Source organism: Puma concolor, chromosome A2, assembly GCF_028749965.1.
Source record: "Puma concolor isolate L17-30 chromosome A2, mPumCon1.1.hap2, whole genome shotgun sequence".
NCBI classification, from domain to species: Eukaryota; Metazoa; Chordata; class Mammalia; order Carnivora; family Felidae; genus Puma; species Puma concolor.
This window is the reverse complement of record NC_141668.1, coordinates 30,844,121-30,860,228: the sequence shown is the minus strand read 5'-3', so window position 1 is coordinate 30,860,228 and position 16,108 is coordinate 30,844,121. Positions and strand designations below refer to the sequence as shown.

The 16,108-nt window shown below is 34.9% G+C and overlaps 1 protein-coding gene across 2 annotated transcripts in view; it reads right to left on the bottom strand.

The window, feature by feature from the left end:
* FAM3C (FAM3 metabolism regulating signaling molecule C) overlaps positions 1–16,108 on the bottom strand; it is a 64,897-nt gene that overhangs the window by 11,032 nt on the left and 37,757 nt on the right. For both annotated transcript variants that reach the window (XM_086691483.1, XM_025929831.2), the window contains exons 6-8: positions 6,323–6,381; positions 4,892–4,942; positions 2,858–2,942 (exon numbers count right to left, since the gene is read on the bottom strand). In XM_086691483.1, coding sequence (XP_086547609.1) covers positions 2,858–2,942; positions 4,892–4,942; positions 6,323–6,381 — 195 coding nt within the window. The remainder of the gene's footprint in view (positions 1–2,857; positions 2,943–4,891; positions 4,943–6,322; positions 6,382–16,108) is intronic.

The window sequence follows — 16,108 nt, the reverse complement described above, 5'->3', positions numbered from 1 at the left end:
TGAGCCTCCAGGTACTCCAAGACATCAAAATGTAGATTTCTACTTTTGCCTTACAGGCTGAATGTCTTCTGATTCTGCTCTTGTTATATATGATGGGCACCAATAAACGTCAGTTAAAGAAGAAATATCATCCTGTCTTAGTTCTTAGGTATCGCCACAATTTATCAGAAGAAGGGAAACAGGTCTGAAGCTGACAGCTTTAATTATGAAATAACATGATGAAAAAGAGAGGTCATGTGTATCTACTCAGGAAAGCAAGGTTTTTAAAAAATTTTAAACCTCAAATTATACATGTAAACTATCTTAATCTATCAGCAAAAGCAAATAGCAAGTTACTTGTTTTTTCATAAAGAATGCCTAATTACTTTCCATTTAGTTCTATCTACCTAAATGGCAATGGATGCATAGATCAGTTTTATTTAACCTTCCATCTATGGATTTAACACATCCTTAGCTGAACCAGATAAAATGTAGTCAAAGAAAATACTTCCACTTTAAAACATTCACAAAGTAGCACTGTTTTCTTAGTGCAAATCTGCAATAATGTAATTATACATTAAATGCAGGTACAAAAAATATCAATAAACAGACATGCCATATTCCTTTGTGAACTTAATTTTATAGGCTTTTCAATTAAAATCTGTAAGGAGTGCTTTTTATTCCTGATAAAAGTACCATACTTTTCATCTGGATAAAATATCATAGAAGGGATTTGAGAAACACTATTATTAAAGACTTCTTAACCACCCCAGAAAGGTATTAAGTACAGTTATTTTTATAAAATAGTTATTAAAAAACTGAAACAGTGCCTTACTGGGGAAGGAAGAAATAGATGAACAGAACAAAAATTATAAAAAACAAAGTCAAATCTACATGAAAATAGGCATTCTAAGACACTGAGAAATAACAGATTTATTTTTTAAATTACATGAAAACAGGGGAGCCTGGGCGGCTCAGTCAGTTAAGCGTCTGACTTTTTTTTTTTTTAATTTTTTTTTTAACGTTTATTTATTTTTGAGACAGAGAGAGACAGAGCATGTACAGGGGAGGGGCAGACAGAGAGGGAGACACAGAATCTGAAACAGGCTCCAGGCTCTGAGCTGTCAGCCCAGAGCCCGACACGGGGCTCGAACTCACGGACCGTGAGATCATGACCTGAGCCGAAGTCGGACACTCAACCGACCGAGCCACCCAGGCGCCCCATGCGTCTCACTCTTGATCTCTGCTCAGGTCATGGGACTGAGCCCCATGTCAGGCTCTGAGCTGACAGCACAGAGCCTGCTTGGGATTCTCTCTCATTCTCTCTCTCTCATCCTCCCTTGCTCACGCACGTGCATGTGCTCGCTCCCAAAATAAACATTTTTAGTAAATGTTCAATAAATAAAATACATGAAAACAGTGAAGTTGCTGGAAGAAGAAAACGTACTAAATATTTAATTTGGATATAGGAAAATACTTCAAGTATAAAAGTAGAAGAAACTAAAATGAAAAATCCATACACTTGACTAAATAGGAATTAGTCTAAACCTTGAAAGTCAAAAAGCACCATAAATTGACAAAAAAACCCACAAACTAATATATTTTAACATGAGAAATGGTTAATATCCTTAACGTATAAAGGTCCTTACAAATCAATATGAGTTAACCTAAATGGTCAAAAGACAGTTTACAAGAGAAAGAGCCAAAAACACTTGTGAAAAAAAATGCAGTCTCAACAATAACCAAAGAAAGGCACATTAACAAAATCCCTTTCCAAAACTTTTAGAATTGGTAACTTTTAAAAAATTAATAGTCAGTGTCCTGAAACTTATGAGAGCCATGTAAAATTGGTACAAACTTAAAAAAAATCATTTTTAAAAAACATAAACATCCTTTGATTCAATACCTTACCTCAAAAAAATCTGTCTTAAAGAAAGAGATGATTGTTCAAAAATGTTTAAGATAGTACATTTTTCTAAGTATGAACACTTGAAATAGCCTGAGGATCCAGCAGCAGGTATTTGATTAAATAATTTTTAAATCATGACACATGTTTAAGGGCTATACTAGGCAGACATGAACAATTTTGTTATGAAAGCTATTTAATGTTATGGGAAAATATTCACCACATAAAGAAATTAAAAGGTATGCTGTAAATGCTAGCATTCCAAATGATTAAGATGAAGAAAATACGTGTATTAAGGAAACTGGAGATGGAAACTAACTTATCAATGGTTATCACTGAGTAGACAAACTATAACTTGTTTTCTTTGTGCTTTTCTGTATTTTCAAAGTTTTACAACATGTACAATTTTAAGAAAAAAGTCTTATATAAAAGTTTACCATGCATTAAACATTATGAAAAACATATCACACTTATTCCTTCACAGTTAATGCCACTTCTAGGAACTTACCCTAAGGACATGATTACTTAAAAGGATGTTTATCGCACTTGATCTTAGCCAAAAGGCCGAGAAGCGATAAAAGGATGTTTATCGAAATGTTATTTATGATACAAAAATTTTGGCAATAATAGGAAACTTTCAAATAAAGGTGGGGCCGTGTGATCAACTCTTGGTGGGCCATGGGAAATGCTACTGAAGAATCTTAATATTAGAGAAAACTATTTAAGGTTGCTAAAATTAGAATATAAAAGGGTATAACAAACTTTAGGTACTATGTGGTTCTAACTTTATGACCATATATGCATGATAAATACAGAGAAAGACAGAAGGAAGCAAATAAAAAAATGTTAATAGTGTTTATCTGGAATTTGAGTACTCTGCTCTGCTTTATGTATTTTCTTTTCATTGAAAATGTATTGCTTTTATAACTAATTATAGCTCCAAAAATTGTATAAAATTTTAAGTTTACATACTTGGTTGCTCCATCATCATATGTTCCCATTAAGACTATTGTTCCATCTTGTATGGACTTCAGAAACTCAATAAAGGGGGCCACATCTGGAGAAAAAGAAAGGATTGATGTTTTGGGGGGATTTTTTAGTGACTTAGTAGCCATCACGATAATCTCCTAAAAGTTAATAAACTAAAACATGAAGTATTTGTAAATCAATAATTTCAAAAGTAGAGTAACCAAAAGGGAAATAAATCTTATGAATAAGTTAAAAATGAAGTTTGTCCCTTAATAGGATCCCACCATCAACTTAGAATTTCCCAATCCTGATTCATCCTATGTGTCTTTTGTACTGACATTCCACCAGGGGCTAAACGAAAAAAAAAACACATGGCAAAGTCATATTAAAGCATGACTTATAATTTAAAGAAAGAAACTTGGGGTGGGGGCAGAAGAAAGCCTCAGGGATTCCCTGGGTATATGTAAAATGGTTTGGGTACTTATCTAAAAGGACACAGAGCTTTTATCTAATTCATAAAAGGCTCTGCAATTTCTTTAAAAATTAAACACACACGCGCGCGCACACACACACATACACACTGATTATGATCCTCTGGGCATATCTTGGGAGAGGAATGAAGGCTATATCTAATTATGGCAAATATCACAGTCATTACCTGCTTCGTCTAGTGCACCAAGATTCACAAAAACTTAAAAATAAACCACTTCAGTGACTACAAAGTGGTCAGAGGTAGATCAGGTACTACCAATCGTTTTATATCTTGAATGCTCCAATATCAGGTCTCTGTGCAGTCCCCAAATCTAACACTATTTCAGAACTGGAACACTTCAAATTTACTCAGTTTCTTCCCATAGCAGATTCCAAAGACGTCCTCTAACTGCATTCTTTTTTGTAATAATAGCATTTTCAATTCTGAGAAAATGTACAGAGCAGCTAACAAACCATTTCCTTTTAAATGCAAAGATGGAAGTAAACTGCACCTATTTCTTCACTTGAAGAGTCTTTTCAGCGTTCGGCAGTAATTAATCTACCATCTACAGTTGATGAAACAGCAGAGCTTCTAGTCACGTGGCTGATTTCAACAAAGGTTTTGGAAGGGTGTTTCCCTGTAATAAGTTTTGGTGGGGCCAATTATGCCTTGAGAGTATAAAACTGATGGTAGCATTTTAAGTTTATACCATTTTGACAGCCGTGAAAAGTCCTAAATAAAACATTATATCTCATTACAAGCTGAAGAAATACTAGAAAAGCTGAATGGTTTGAAAACCTAACATAAACTTCAAGACTAACAGCTACTGGCTTCTAGGGAATCTATAAAGGGAATGGAAATGAGGAGGTGCTGGGGACAGCCTCATGCTGATATATGTCCCAAACCAACACCTCAGAAAAGAATCCAAAGATAAATCAGTGTTGGCCTTCCATCAGATCTGAGGAAGAAATGTCTTTGGGGCACACTCTTGTTCAAGGGGCTAGGTCCTCGCTTCTGCATGCTGGTAAATGACTTACACCTGTTCCTTGAGGAACTTCCACATTAGGAAGATACTGGTGAATCACTCTACGTGCAGTGAACTATAAAGAACACTCTATTCTTTCTCTCAAGTACTTATCTACTTTAATAATAATCCTGGTTATAATTTATTTTAGCGACTAAAAAATATGCAAAAAAATTAAGTAAAAGTGCTTAAATTGCTTCTGCCCTTCTCTAAATTACTTCTTCCTTTTTAAAAAGTTCAGTCAGAAACCTAAAGGATCCAAAGCTTTCAATTAGTTGTGCTGCAAAATACAGAACTCAGATTTTTAAAATCTAAATTTTTGTATTATTGCTCCTAATTACACAATTTCTATAAAAAAGCAAAATATACGCAATATGACTAATGACTTAAATACAGATAGATGTTTAGTGAAAAGAGAAAATGAATGAACACAAAAATACCATTATTTTCTCAGTAATGGGCTATGTTATATTGAGGAGGCTTAAAAAGTCAGTCAGTGCTATAGCAACAGGACAGTTACATGTTACCTATCTATACTTACCTCCTCCCCACATGTCAAAATATTTGGTGTCTAATACTTCTCCTGTTTTTCCTGAAAGAGATGGAAATCGTATCAAATTACGCAATTGAAATATACTCCTACACTGTATGGGACAAATGATTTTATCCAATGATGGGTGTGAATTCATTTACAAGAAAGAGTTATTTTGAAAAAGACTTAAAATCTGAACTGTGTGCATCTGAAATATATTTCTAAAAGAGTAACTTTTGGATAAATTAAAATTCTGCACTTTCTCACTAATCTTTAAGCCAAGGAGCAGCAACCAAAGTTCATGAGAGACCGTATGTAGACCACTCAAATTCAGGTCGATATTTTTCATTCTTAGGTGTTACCACTTTCCCTTATTTAACAATTACCACAAAATATGTAAGCCTTTTACAAAAAGATTAATTGATGCTATTTTTTTTTTATTTTTTTTTTTAAATGTTTATTTACTATTGAGAAACAGAGAGAGACAGAGCATGACCATGGGAAGAGCAGAGAGAAGGAGAGACACAGAATCCAAAGCAGGCTCGAGGTTCCTAACTGTCAGCATAGAGCCTGATGTGGGGCTTGAACTCACAAACTGTGAGATCAGGACCTGAGCCGAAGTCGGACGCTTAACCGACTGAGCCACCCAGGCGCCCCAATTGATGCTATTTTCTATCATTAAAGTCATCTTTTAAAAATTTTTAACCTATTTCTCTTTTAAAGTGTATTTTTTTTTTTTTTTTTTTGCTATCAATTAGACAAACAGGTACAGAGCTTTTTACCTAAGAAAATGAAGAAAGTAGAAATGCAGAAACTTATCTTTTGTGAAAGAAGTAAAGAATATTTTCCTATACTACGAACTGGGTAAGGTGGCCGTGGTTCCTAATCGCCCCATTACAGCCTTACAGGGTTATTGTACCAGAAGGAAAAGGCAAGCATGCAGTTCCTTACTTCACGGGTTCAGATTTTCAGATTTGATTTTGCAAGAATACTTGAGATGCTCAGGATTCAATGAACTTACTTTCACTAATGAACTTACATGATGAATGTGGATAATACTGAAAAGTTACAATTAATTTTTACTCTTCATTCCTCTCCCCACCCCTCCCATTAGTCCATCACCCTCTGTCATTCACACACCCTCATCATGTCAATCTATCTTCATTTTGTTAGATTCCACATTCCTCAGCATTCATCAGTTTCACGTGGGAAGCTCTCCACACACTGCACAGCAAGTGGGAGGCTTCCAAGAAAGCATGCTATAATACTTGGACACCAAGTCTCCCCCTACAGGTGGTTTTTGTGGATGAGGGTGGGAAGAGGGCTTTAGGGTCAAGTGTGGCACTTTCTGACCTGATCCCTTGATATTAAGGTGCATTTTACTTTGGGCCACATGAGTATCCACTGATCACATCTGTAAGCTAAAATAATTATTCTTACCATTTGCCAAGGCAACATTGATCCCTCTTCCAACGTTATTCTTAACGCCACTCATTAAACTGAAGGGGAAAAGTCAAGACAAATTTAGAATTAGATATTGTAAATAAACCTAGATCAGAGAAATAAAGCCATGTCAAAAAAGAGTTGGGGATATTATATACACACACAATTGTTTAATAACTGCAGTGGAGATTAAAAGGTCTCTACTACATCACAGGAGACAGTCTAAATTTAAATAATTTTAAAGCAATGTCCTTAAATAAGAATTCACAAATAGATATATTAAAATGTATCAGGGCCCAAATACTATTTTTTGCTGCTCTTTTGTGTGATGAAATGGCATTTTAGAAAATCTTTAAAACATGTGGACATTACGCACATATTTTGCGCACTATCCTCCATGGATCAAACAATAATCTCTTTTCTACTTTTTGCAATATCAATGTGACATAAAACAGAAGTGAGATGCTTTTATAATCTGAAAACCAGAATAATGGTGAACATCCTCTTAATCATTATCAATGTAAAATTTCTCTACACTCAGAAGAAGGAATCTTGTACGCATTTAATTGCGGCATCAAACCACACTCACTTGTACTGTTACAGCTGAGGTAATCACCATCCACGAGCAGCTTACAGACCACTGGGATACTGTGACATGGAAGGTAAGAGTGGAACACTGGCTTGTGTCGGTTCGGTTTGCTGAATCAGCATTATTACACTCAAACTGTAGGTGTCTTTAATTCTAAAAATTCAAGGTAATAGTGATACTGCCGGTGGTGTGCTGTTCAATGATTCACAACTGGTTTGTGGTTGGTGGAGAGGGGCAAGTATGCATATGTGAGAATACACACAGACACACACACACACTCACATGTGGTACATCTATACACACGCACACAGGGGCCTATGTTTATCATGAACTTTTCTGATATAAAAGATTTGTTCCACACAATTTCACAGGAAAAGCTGTAACACTCTACTACGAACCCCACATGGCCAACTGATTCTCACAGAACATGTTGATTTTCATTGAACTCATATCTGTAGCTAACCTATGGTTGCAAGTGATGGATGAATGCAGTTTGAACACAAACCTTGGATGACATTTCATTTGAAGAGTAAGACAAAGGAAAAACTGAAATGATGAAGGTATATGTTGGAACTTCACTCGCCTGTCAATGATGTGAGTGATGTTTTTGTTGAAACACATATTAAGTTTTAAATTACTAGAAGACAACTTCCTTCATTTTTTTGTGCTATTCACAATATAAGAGTTACTGACATAATATACTTTTAATCTGCATAGTTAACATTTTCTTCCTCATTCTTAAGTCTAGACCTTGAGTCAGCAAACTTCTTCTATCAGGAGCCAGATAAGTAAATAGCAAGAGCAACCACTAAAAAAGCTCTACAAAGAAATACACTCAAAAAACACTATAAATATATCAAAAAGAAATTTTAAAAAATGTTCATGGAACTCGTAGGAAGCCAGTAAAAGAAAACAGAAAAAAAAAAAAAAAAAAAAGAGAGAACAAAATATAATAAAATGGCAGGCTTAAGTTCTAACATGTCAATAATTATAATAAGTGTAAGTAGTTTAAACATACCAAATAAAGACAGAAATTGACACAGTGGATTGAAATAGGACCCAACTACGTGGTGTCTACAAGAAATTCTTTTGTTGAGGTACACTAGTATATAGGTATATTGAAGTATATTTTTAATTGACAAAAATTGTATTTATTTAAGTATACGATTTGATATACACTGTGAAATATTTACATCAAGCTAATTAACATATTCATCACCTTCATTACCACTTGTGTGTGTATGGTGAGAACACTTAAGAGCTACCCTCTTAGCAAATTTCAAGCAAACAATAAAGTACTGTAATATAGTCACATCATTGTATATTACATCTCAAGAACTTAATCATCTTGCATAACTGAAACTTGGTACCCGGTGACCAAAATCTCCCCATTTACTCTTCCCCCAAGTCCCTGGTACTCACTACCTCACTCTCTGCTTCTATGAATGTGACTATTTTAGATTCCACATAAGTGAGATCAGGCAGTATTTGTCTTTCTGCATGTGGCTTACTTCACTCAGCATAATGTCCTCCAGCTTCATCCATGTTGTCACAAATGGCAGACTTTTCTTTTATTTGCTCAATAATATTCCATTGCGCATATATATGCACCACATTTTCTTTATCCATTCATCTGTTGACGGACATTTAGACTGTTTCCATCTTACCTACTGTGAATAATGCTGCAGTGAACATGAGAGTGGATATTTCTTCAAGATTCTGTTTTTAATTCCTTTGGACATACACCAAGAAGTGGGATTATTAGATAAGCCAGTTGTTTTTAATTTTTTCAATAACCTCCACCCTGTTTTCCATAATGGCTGAATCAATTTACATGCCCACCTACAGTGTAAAAGAGCTCCCTTTTCTTGACATCTTCATCAACACTTGATGAAGTGTTGACAATATCTGATATCTTCTGTCTTTCTGATGACTGCCGCTCTACCAGGCGTGAGGTGATTAACTCATTGTGGTTTTGATTCACATTTCCCTGATAATTAGTGACACCGAACATCTCTTCATATACCTGTTGGCTATTTGTATCCTTTTGAGAAGTGTCTACTTAGGCCTTTCACTGATTATTTGATCAGGTTATTTGATTTTTTTGCTAGTGAGTTGTAGGAGTTCCTTATACATTTTAGATATTAAATATCCTAGCAGATAATATGGATTGCACATTTTCCCCCATTCTGTAGGTTGACTTTCTCTTCTCTTGATTGTTTCCTTTGTTGTGCAGAAGCTTTTTAGCTTGATGTAATCCTATTTGTCTATTTTTGCTTTTGCTGCCTAGGTTTTTGGTGTCTTATCCAAAAAAATTCATTGCCCAGACCAATGTCATAAAGCTTTTTCCCTGGATCTTCTTCTAGTAGTTTTATGGTTTGGGGTCAAAAAGCTCACTTAAAATATAAGGTAGGTGAAAAGGAGAAGAGTAGAAAGAGATAAATCACATAAACATTAATCAGAAGAACACAGCATTACTACTCAATAATAAAGAAATAATCCAATTTAAAAATGGGCAGGGTTTGAATAGACATTTCTCCAAAGATATGCAAATGGCCAGGAAATAAATGAAAAGATATTAAAGATCATTAACCATCAGTGAAATGCAAATTGAAACCACAAGGTACCACTCAGCACCCATTAGGACGGCTGTAACCAATAAGTTAGATAATGACAAGTGTTATATGTAAAAACTGGAAACCTGATACACTGCTGTCAAAAGGCAAATTAGTGCAGCCACTTTGGAAAACACTCTAGCAGCTCCTCCAATAGTTAAGCATAGAATTACTATGTGAACCAAAATCCACTCCTAAGCATATATACAAGAAAAATGAAAACATGTCCATACAAAACCTGTATACAAATATTTATAGAAACATTATTCATTATATAAATAAGATGTGGTGTTATATATATAATGGAATATTATTCAGCCATCAAAAAGAAAGATATTTTGATATCTTCAATAATATGGATGGAGCTAGAATGTATTATGCTAAGCAAAATAAGTCAATCAGACAAAGACAAATACCATAAGATTTCACTCATATGTGGAATTTAAGAAACAAAACAGATGAACATAGGGGAAGGGGCGGGGGGGGGGCGGTGCGGAGAGGAGGGAGGAAAACAAACCATAAGAGACTCTTAACAATAGAGAACAAACTGAGGGTTGCTGGAAGAGGAGTGGGTGGGGGGGTTGGGGGGGATGAGCTAGATGGGTGATGGGTATTAAGGAGGGCACTTGTGATGAACACTGGTGGTGTAAGTTAGCGATGAATCACTGAATTCTATTCCAGAAACCAATATTGTACTGTATGTTAACTACTAAAATTTAAATAAATTTTTTAAAGAAAGAAACATTGTTCACAATAGCCCAAAAGTGGAGACAAACCAAATGTCCATCAACTGATGAATGAATAAACAAAATGTGATACATGTACACAATGGAGAATGACTCCATCATAAAAAGGAATGAAGTACTAATCAAACCCTAACATGGATGAACCTTGGAAACACTGTGCTAAGTGAGGACACTGATGACAAAAAAGTTACCTATCATGTAAAACCTTCTATATAATATGTCCAGAAGAGGTAAATCTATAGAGATGGCAAATGAAGTGTCGCTACTTAGGGCTGGTGGGGGGCAGGGGAGAAGGGAGTGGAAGGGGATGGGAATGGGGTGGAAGGGCAATAGCTGAAGGACACAATTCCTTTCTGAGGTATAAAAATGTTCGAGGGGTGCCAGGTGGCTCACTCGGTTAAGCATTCGACTTGGGCTCAGGTCATGACCTGATGGTTTGTGAGTTTGAGCCCTGCTTCAGAGCCTCTGTCTCCCTCTCTGCCCCTCCCCTGGCTCACGTATGCACACTCTCTCCCCTACCAAGAAAAAAACCAAAAAAACAAAAACAAAAACAAAAAACCTGACTGTAGTGTACCTGTGAATACACTAAAAACCACTGACTGTATACTTTAAATGAGTGAATTGTACAGCATGTGAATTATATCTCAATAAAGCTGTTTACACAAGGGAGTGGCTATATAATCATCAATTAAATAGACTTCAGAGCAAAGAAAATTACCAGAGACACAGAGAGAGACACATAATGATCACAGGGTCACTTTAGCAAGACACAGTAAACCTTAATGTGTATACAGCAAACAACTGAGGTACACACTATGTGAATCAAAACCAGACAGGAGAAAGAGACAAATGTACAGTTACACTTGGACATGTCAACAGCCCTCTCTCAACAACTGACAGACAGAAAATTACCAAAGGTACAGAAGAACTCAACCACAGCATTAACCAATGGGTCTACCTGACATTTAAAGAACATTCTACCCAACAAGGGCAGAATACACATTTTTTTCAAGTGTGCATGGAACATATACTAAAGGTAGACCATATCATGGGCCACAAAATAAACCTCAACATTTTTAAAAGAATTGAAATCATACCAAGTGTGTTCTCCAACCACAATGAAATCAGTAACAGAAAGATAACAGGAAAACCTCCAAACACTTGGAAACTAAAGAACATAGTTCTCAATAATCCACGGGTCGAAGAGGAAGTCTGAAGGGAAATTAAAAGACACACAGAAATGAATGCACATACAACTTATTAAAATTTGTGAGGCATAGCTAAAAGAGTACTGAGAAAGGAATTTATAGCACTCCATGCTTAAATTAAAAAAGAAAAAGCTTCAAATTAATCACCTAAGTTCCCATCTCAAGTAACCAAAAAGAATGCCATAAACCTAAAACAAGCAGAAGAAAAAAAAAATAAAAAGATGAGAAATCAATGAAACAAAAAGCTGGTTCTTTAAAAAGATCAATAAAATTAAACCTTTAGTAAGACTGACAGAGAATAAATCACTAATACCAAGAGTGAAGTGGGATATCACTATAGACCCCGCAGACATCAAAAGGATAAAGACTATGAACAATTTTACACATGTGAATTTGACAACTCAAATGAGTTAGATCCAATTCCTCAGAATGTATAAACTAACACAACTCATCCATTATGAAATAGATTGTTTAAATAGTCCTGTAACTATTAAAGATAGTGAATTCATAATTTATAAACTCACCTCACCAGAAAATCTCCAAGCCTAGATGGTTTCACTGGAGAGTTCTACCAAATGTTTAAAAAAAGAATTAACACTACTTCCACACAAACTCTTTCAGAAAATTTAATACTTCCAAATTTATTTTATAAAGCCAATATTACAATAATACCCAAACCAGAGTAAGACATTACAAGAAAACTACAAACCAACATTAATATACAGGCAAAAATCCTCATTAACAAAACATTTAGTAAGTAGAATTCAGCATTATATTAAAAAAAATCATGAACTATGACCAAGTCAGGCTTAGCCTACAGAAACACAGTTATTTCAATATTTGAACAATTGATATAATCTACTATATTAATAGGTTTAAGAAAAATCACATGGTCATCTCAATACAGAACATGCGTTTGACAAAATTCAACACCCATTCATGATAAAAGTCTCAAAACTCCGGTAATAGAGGACTTCCTAAACTTGATAGAGAACATCTACAAAAATCTACACCTAACATCATACTTGACGGTGAAGGACAACACTTTCCCCTTAAGATGAGGAACAAGTCAAGTATGTCCATTCTTACCATTAGTATTCAACATAGTACTGGAAATCCTAGCCAAAGCAAAAAACCAAGAAAAGGAAGGTAACAGAAGTAATAGAATTAGGATAAATTAATTCAGCAAGGTTATAAGATACAAGACCAACACACGAAAATCAACTGTGTCTACATACTAACAATGAACATATAAAAACTGGAATTAAAAATACAAAGACATCTACAATTGCTCAAAAAATGGGGACACTTAGGTATAAATCTAATAAAGTATGTATAGGACTTGTAAGCTGAAACCCACAACATGGTAATGAAAGATAACAAAGAATATTTAAAGAGAAACGCCATATTCATCAACTGAAAGACTCAACATAGTAAAGATGGTCAATTCTCTCCAAAAATCAATATACAGATTTAACACAACTCCTAACAAAATCCTGGCAAGGTTTTTTGTGTACAGAGGCAATGTTATTCTTTAATTTTTTTTTATTTATTTTGAGAGAGACAGAGAGCACATGCACGTGTGTGCGTGTGGGCCAACAGGGGAGGGGCAGAGAGAGAGGGAAAGAGAGAGAAAATCCTAAGCAGGCTCCACACTGCCAGTGCAAGAGCCTGATGTGGGGCTCAAGATCATGACCTGAGCCGAAGTCAGATGCTTATCCAACTGAGCCACCCAGGTGCCTCAGAGGCAAGGTTATTCTAAAATGTATATGGAAAGGCAAAGAAATTAGAATAGCTAATTTTGAAAAGAAAGAAAGAAAGAAAGAAAGAAAGAAAGAAAGAAAGAAAGAAAGAAAGAAAGAAAGAAAGAAAGAAAGAAAGAGAGAGAGAGAATGGGAGGAATCATTCTACGCCACTTAAAGACTTACTCTATAACTATATAATCAAGAGCATGTGGTATTAGTGGATAAATTAGTGGATCAATGGAATGAATGGAGAACCCAAAACCAAGTGGAACAAAAGAAATGCACCAGTGGAAACACAGCCAACTTGTTTTTTAACAAAGGAGCAAAAGCAACTCAATGGAGGAGGAAAGTCATTCCAACCAATTGTGCTGAAGCAACTAGATATTCATAGGCCAAAACTGAACCTCAACCTACATCTCGTACTTTATTCAAAGATTAATGTAGGATGGATCACAGATTTAAATATATAAATATAAAACATAAAACTAAAAGCTTTGGAAGATCATGCAGAGGAAAATGTTTGAAACCTACGGTTCGGCGAGTGAGTGACAGACATGACACCAATCCATAAACAACAAAGCATATCCATGAAAGAAAAATAAATCAATAAACTGGAACTTATCAAAATTAAAAACTTTGGCCGTACAAAACATACCAGTGAAAGGGATGTCTAGATGAGCTATACACTGTAAGAAAATAGTCTCAAGCCACATATCTGACAATAGGATTCATACCTAGAATATATTTCAAAAACTCCCAAAGTGTAACAATAAAAAACAAACAAACAAAAACAACCGAATTAAAAGATGGACAAAGACATGAATAGATATTTCACTGAAGAGGATATACAGGTGGCAAAAAAAAAAAAAAAAAAAAAGCACATTAAAATATGTTCAGCATCACTAGCAATAAAATTGAGATATCACTACACATCTATTTGAAGAGCTAAAATAAAAAACAGTAATAGCACCAAATTCTGGCAAGTATATAGAGAAATTGGATCTCTCATACATTGCCAGTGGGAATGTAAAATGGTGCAGTCACTGTGGAAAATGTTTGGCAGTTTCTTACAGAATTAAACATATGCTTACCACACACCGGAAACGATGAAATTGTTTGGCCGAGCACAACAGGTGATGCATAAACTGTGTTGCATCCGTAACACAGACTATTACTCAGCAATAAAAAAGAAGGGATTTAACAGGCACCGATGTTTCAAGAGCATCATGCTGAGTGAAATAACCAATCTCATCTGGTCACATGTTGTATGATTCTATTTATATAGCATTCTCAAAACATCAAAATAATAGAAATGACAAACAGATTAGTGGTTGCCAGACGTCAGTGATGATGGAGATGACTGTAACAGCATAGCATGAAAGAGCTCTTTGTGGAGATACAATAATTCTGTATCCCAACTGCTTACTGGCTACGTGTACCTACACGTGTCACAAAATGACACAGAACTACACATACACACACTGTACCAATGTCAATTTCCTGTTTTTGATGGTGTACTCTAAGATATAACCATAGGGGAAACTGGGTATAGAGTATGCAGGACGGCTCTGTATGATCTTTGCAATCTCCTGTGATTTCTGTAATTATTTAAAAATAAAAAGTTAAAAAAAAAACTCTACTTGAAGATTCATACAGGAAAAGTATAAAAATCTGATTTTGAAAAGCTTAGTAGCATTTAACTATTTATCTACCCATATGGGTTACATATCTGCCTTCAAAATCCCACTTTTCATTCTCTAAAATTTACATGTAATAAAGCATAGACTTTTTTCACAAGCAGTTCTGAAAGGTGAGTCATAAGGAAACCCACTAAAAGTGCTGCCCAAAAGAGGGAATTTCAAAATGTATTTGCTCTGCTCCCTTCAGAAATATGTGAGATAAGTAAACTCCATCATTAATGTTAAGAAGCGATAGTGTGATTAACCTGTTACATTAATAATTAAGTATCGCAGTGTCTTCTCCAAGTAGAATCATCATGGGGTTAGTATGCTGCTGTGTCTTTCACAGAGCTAAGAAATAACAGCCACAAAGAAGCACTATGCCATAGGCTTCCCACAAGAGGGCAGTAGCTAATCGATTTTTAACAAGGAATTCAATCGGAAAACCTGCAATAGCAAATGACAAACTACTCAAGATTTTTAAATGTATAAAGGCTACTTACTCCCTCTTACTCACACAATTTGAAATATTTTATCTTTCACGAATATGAAGGTTCCCCCTACTACCATTCCACGCCTCCAGACAAAAATCTAAAGAAAATATTACATAATCTATAGAAAGATTCTACATCTTTGAGCACAGTTTTGCTTCAAATACCTACTCTATGTTTTAACTGCTACATCTTAAAATGGTTAGTTTAGAGCAGGCTTTAACAAACCTATAGCCCACAGGACAAATCTATCCAACTGCTTGGTTACTTTTGTTTTATCATTTATGAGCTTAGAATGGTTTTTGTATTTTTAAATGGTTATATTTTAAATGATTTTTTAAGTACTTATACACTATCCTTGATTTTACCTCTTGATCCTCACAGCCAAAAATACTATCTGGACTCTCAATGTACACAAATAAATAAATCTCTGAAAATCATTGCTGTATATTCCTATACCAAACATTAAGACCACAATAAAAGGTGAGGTATTATCCTAATATCAATGTCATATAAACTGAAATCAGATGAGTATATGCCTAAAATAAGAGCTATACCTTGAACATAAGTAAATTCTATGGGCTCTCTAATGCAAAATAAAAAGAAGCTACAATTCCTGTAGTGTGTGACATTTGATGTTTATCCCCAGGATTTTCTATTACAAACTAATGAGAAGTCTGAAATTTATGTTAATCTCCGTAATGTATCTT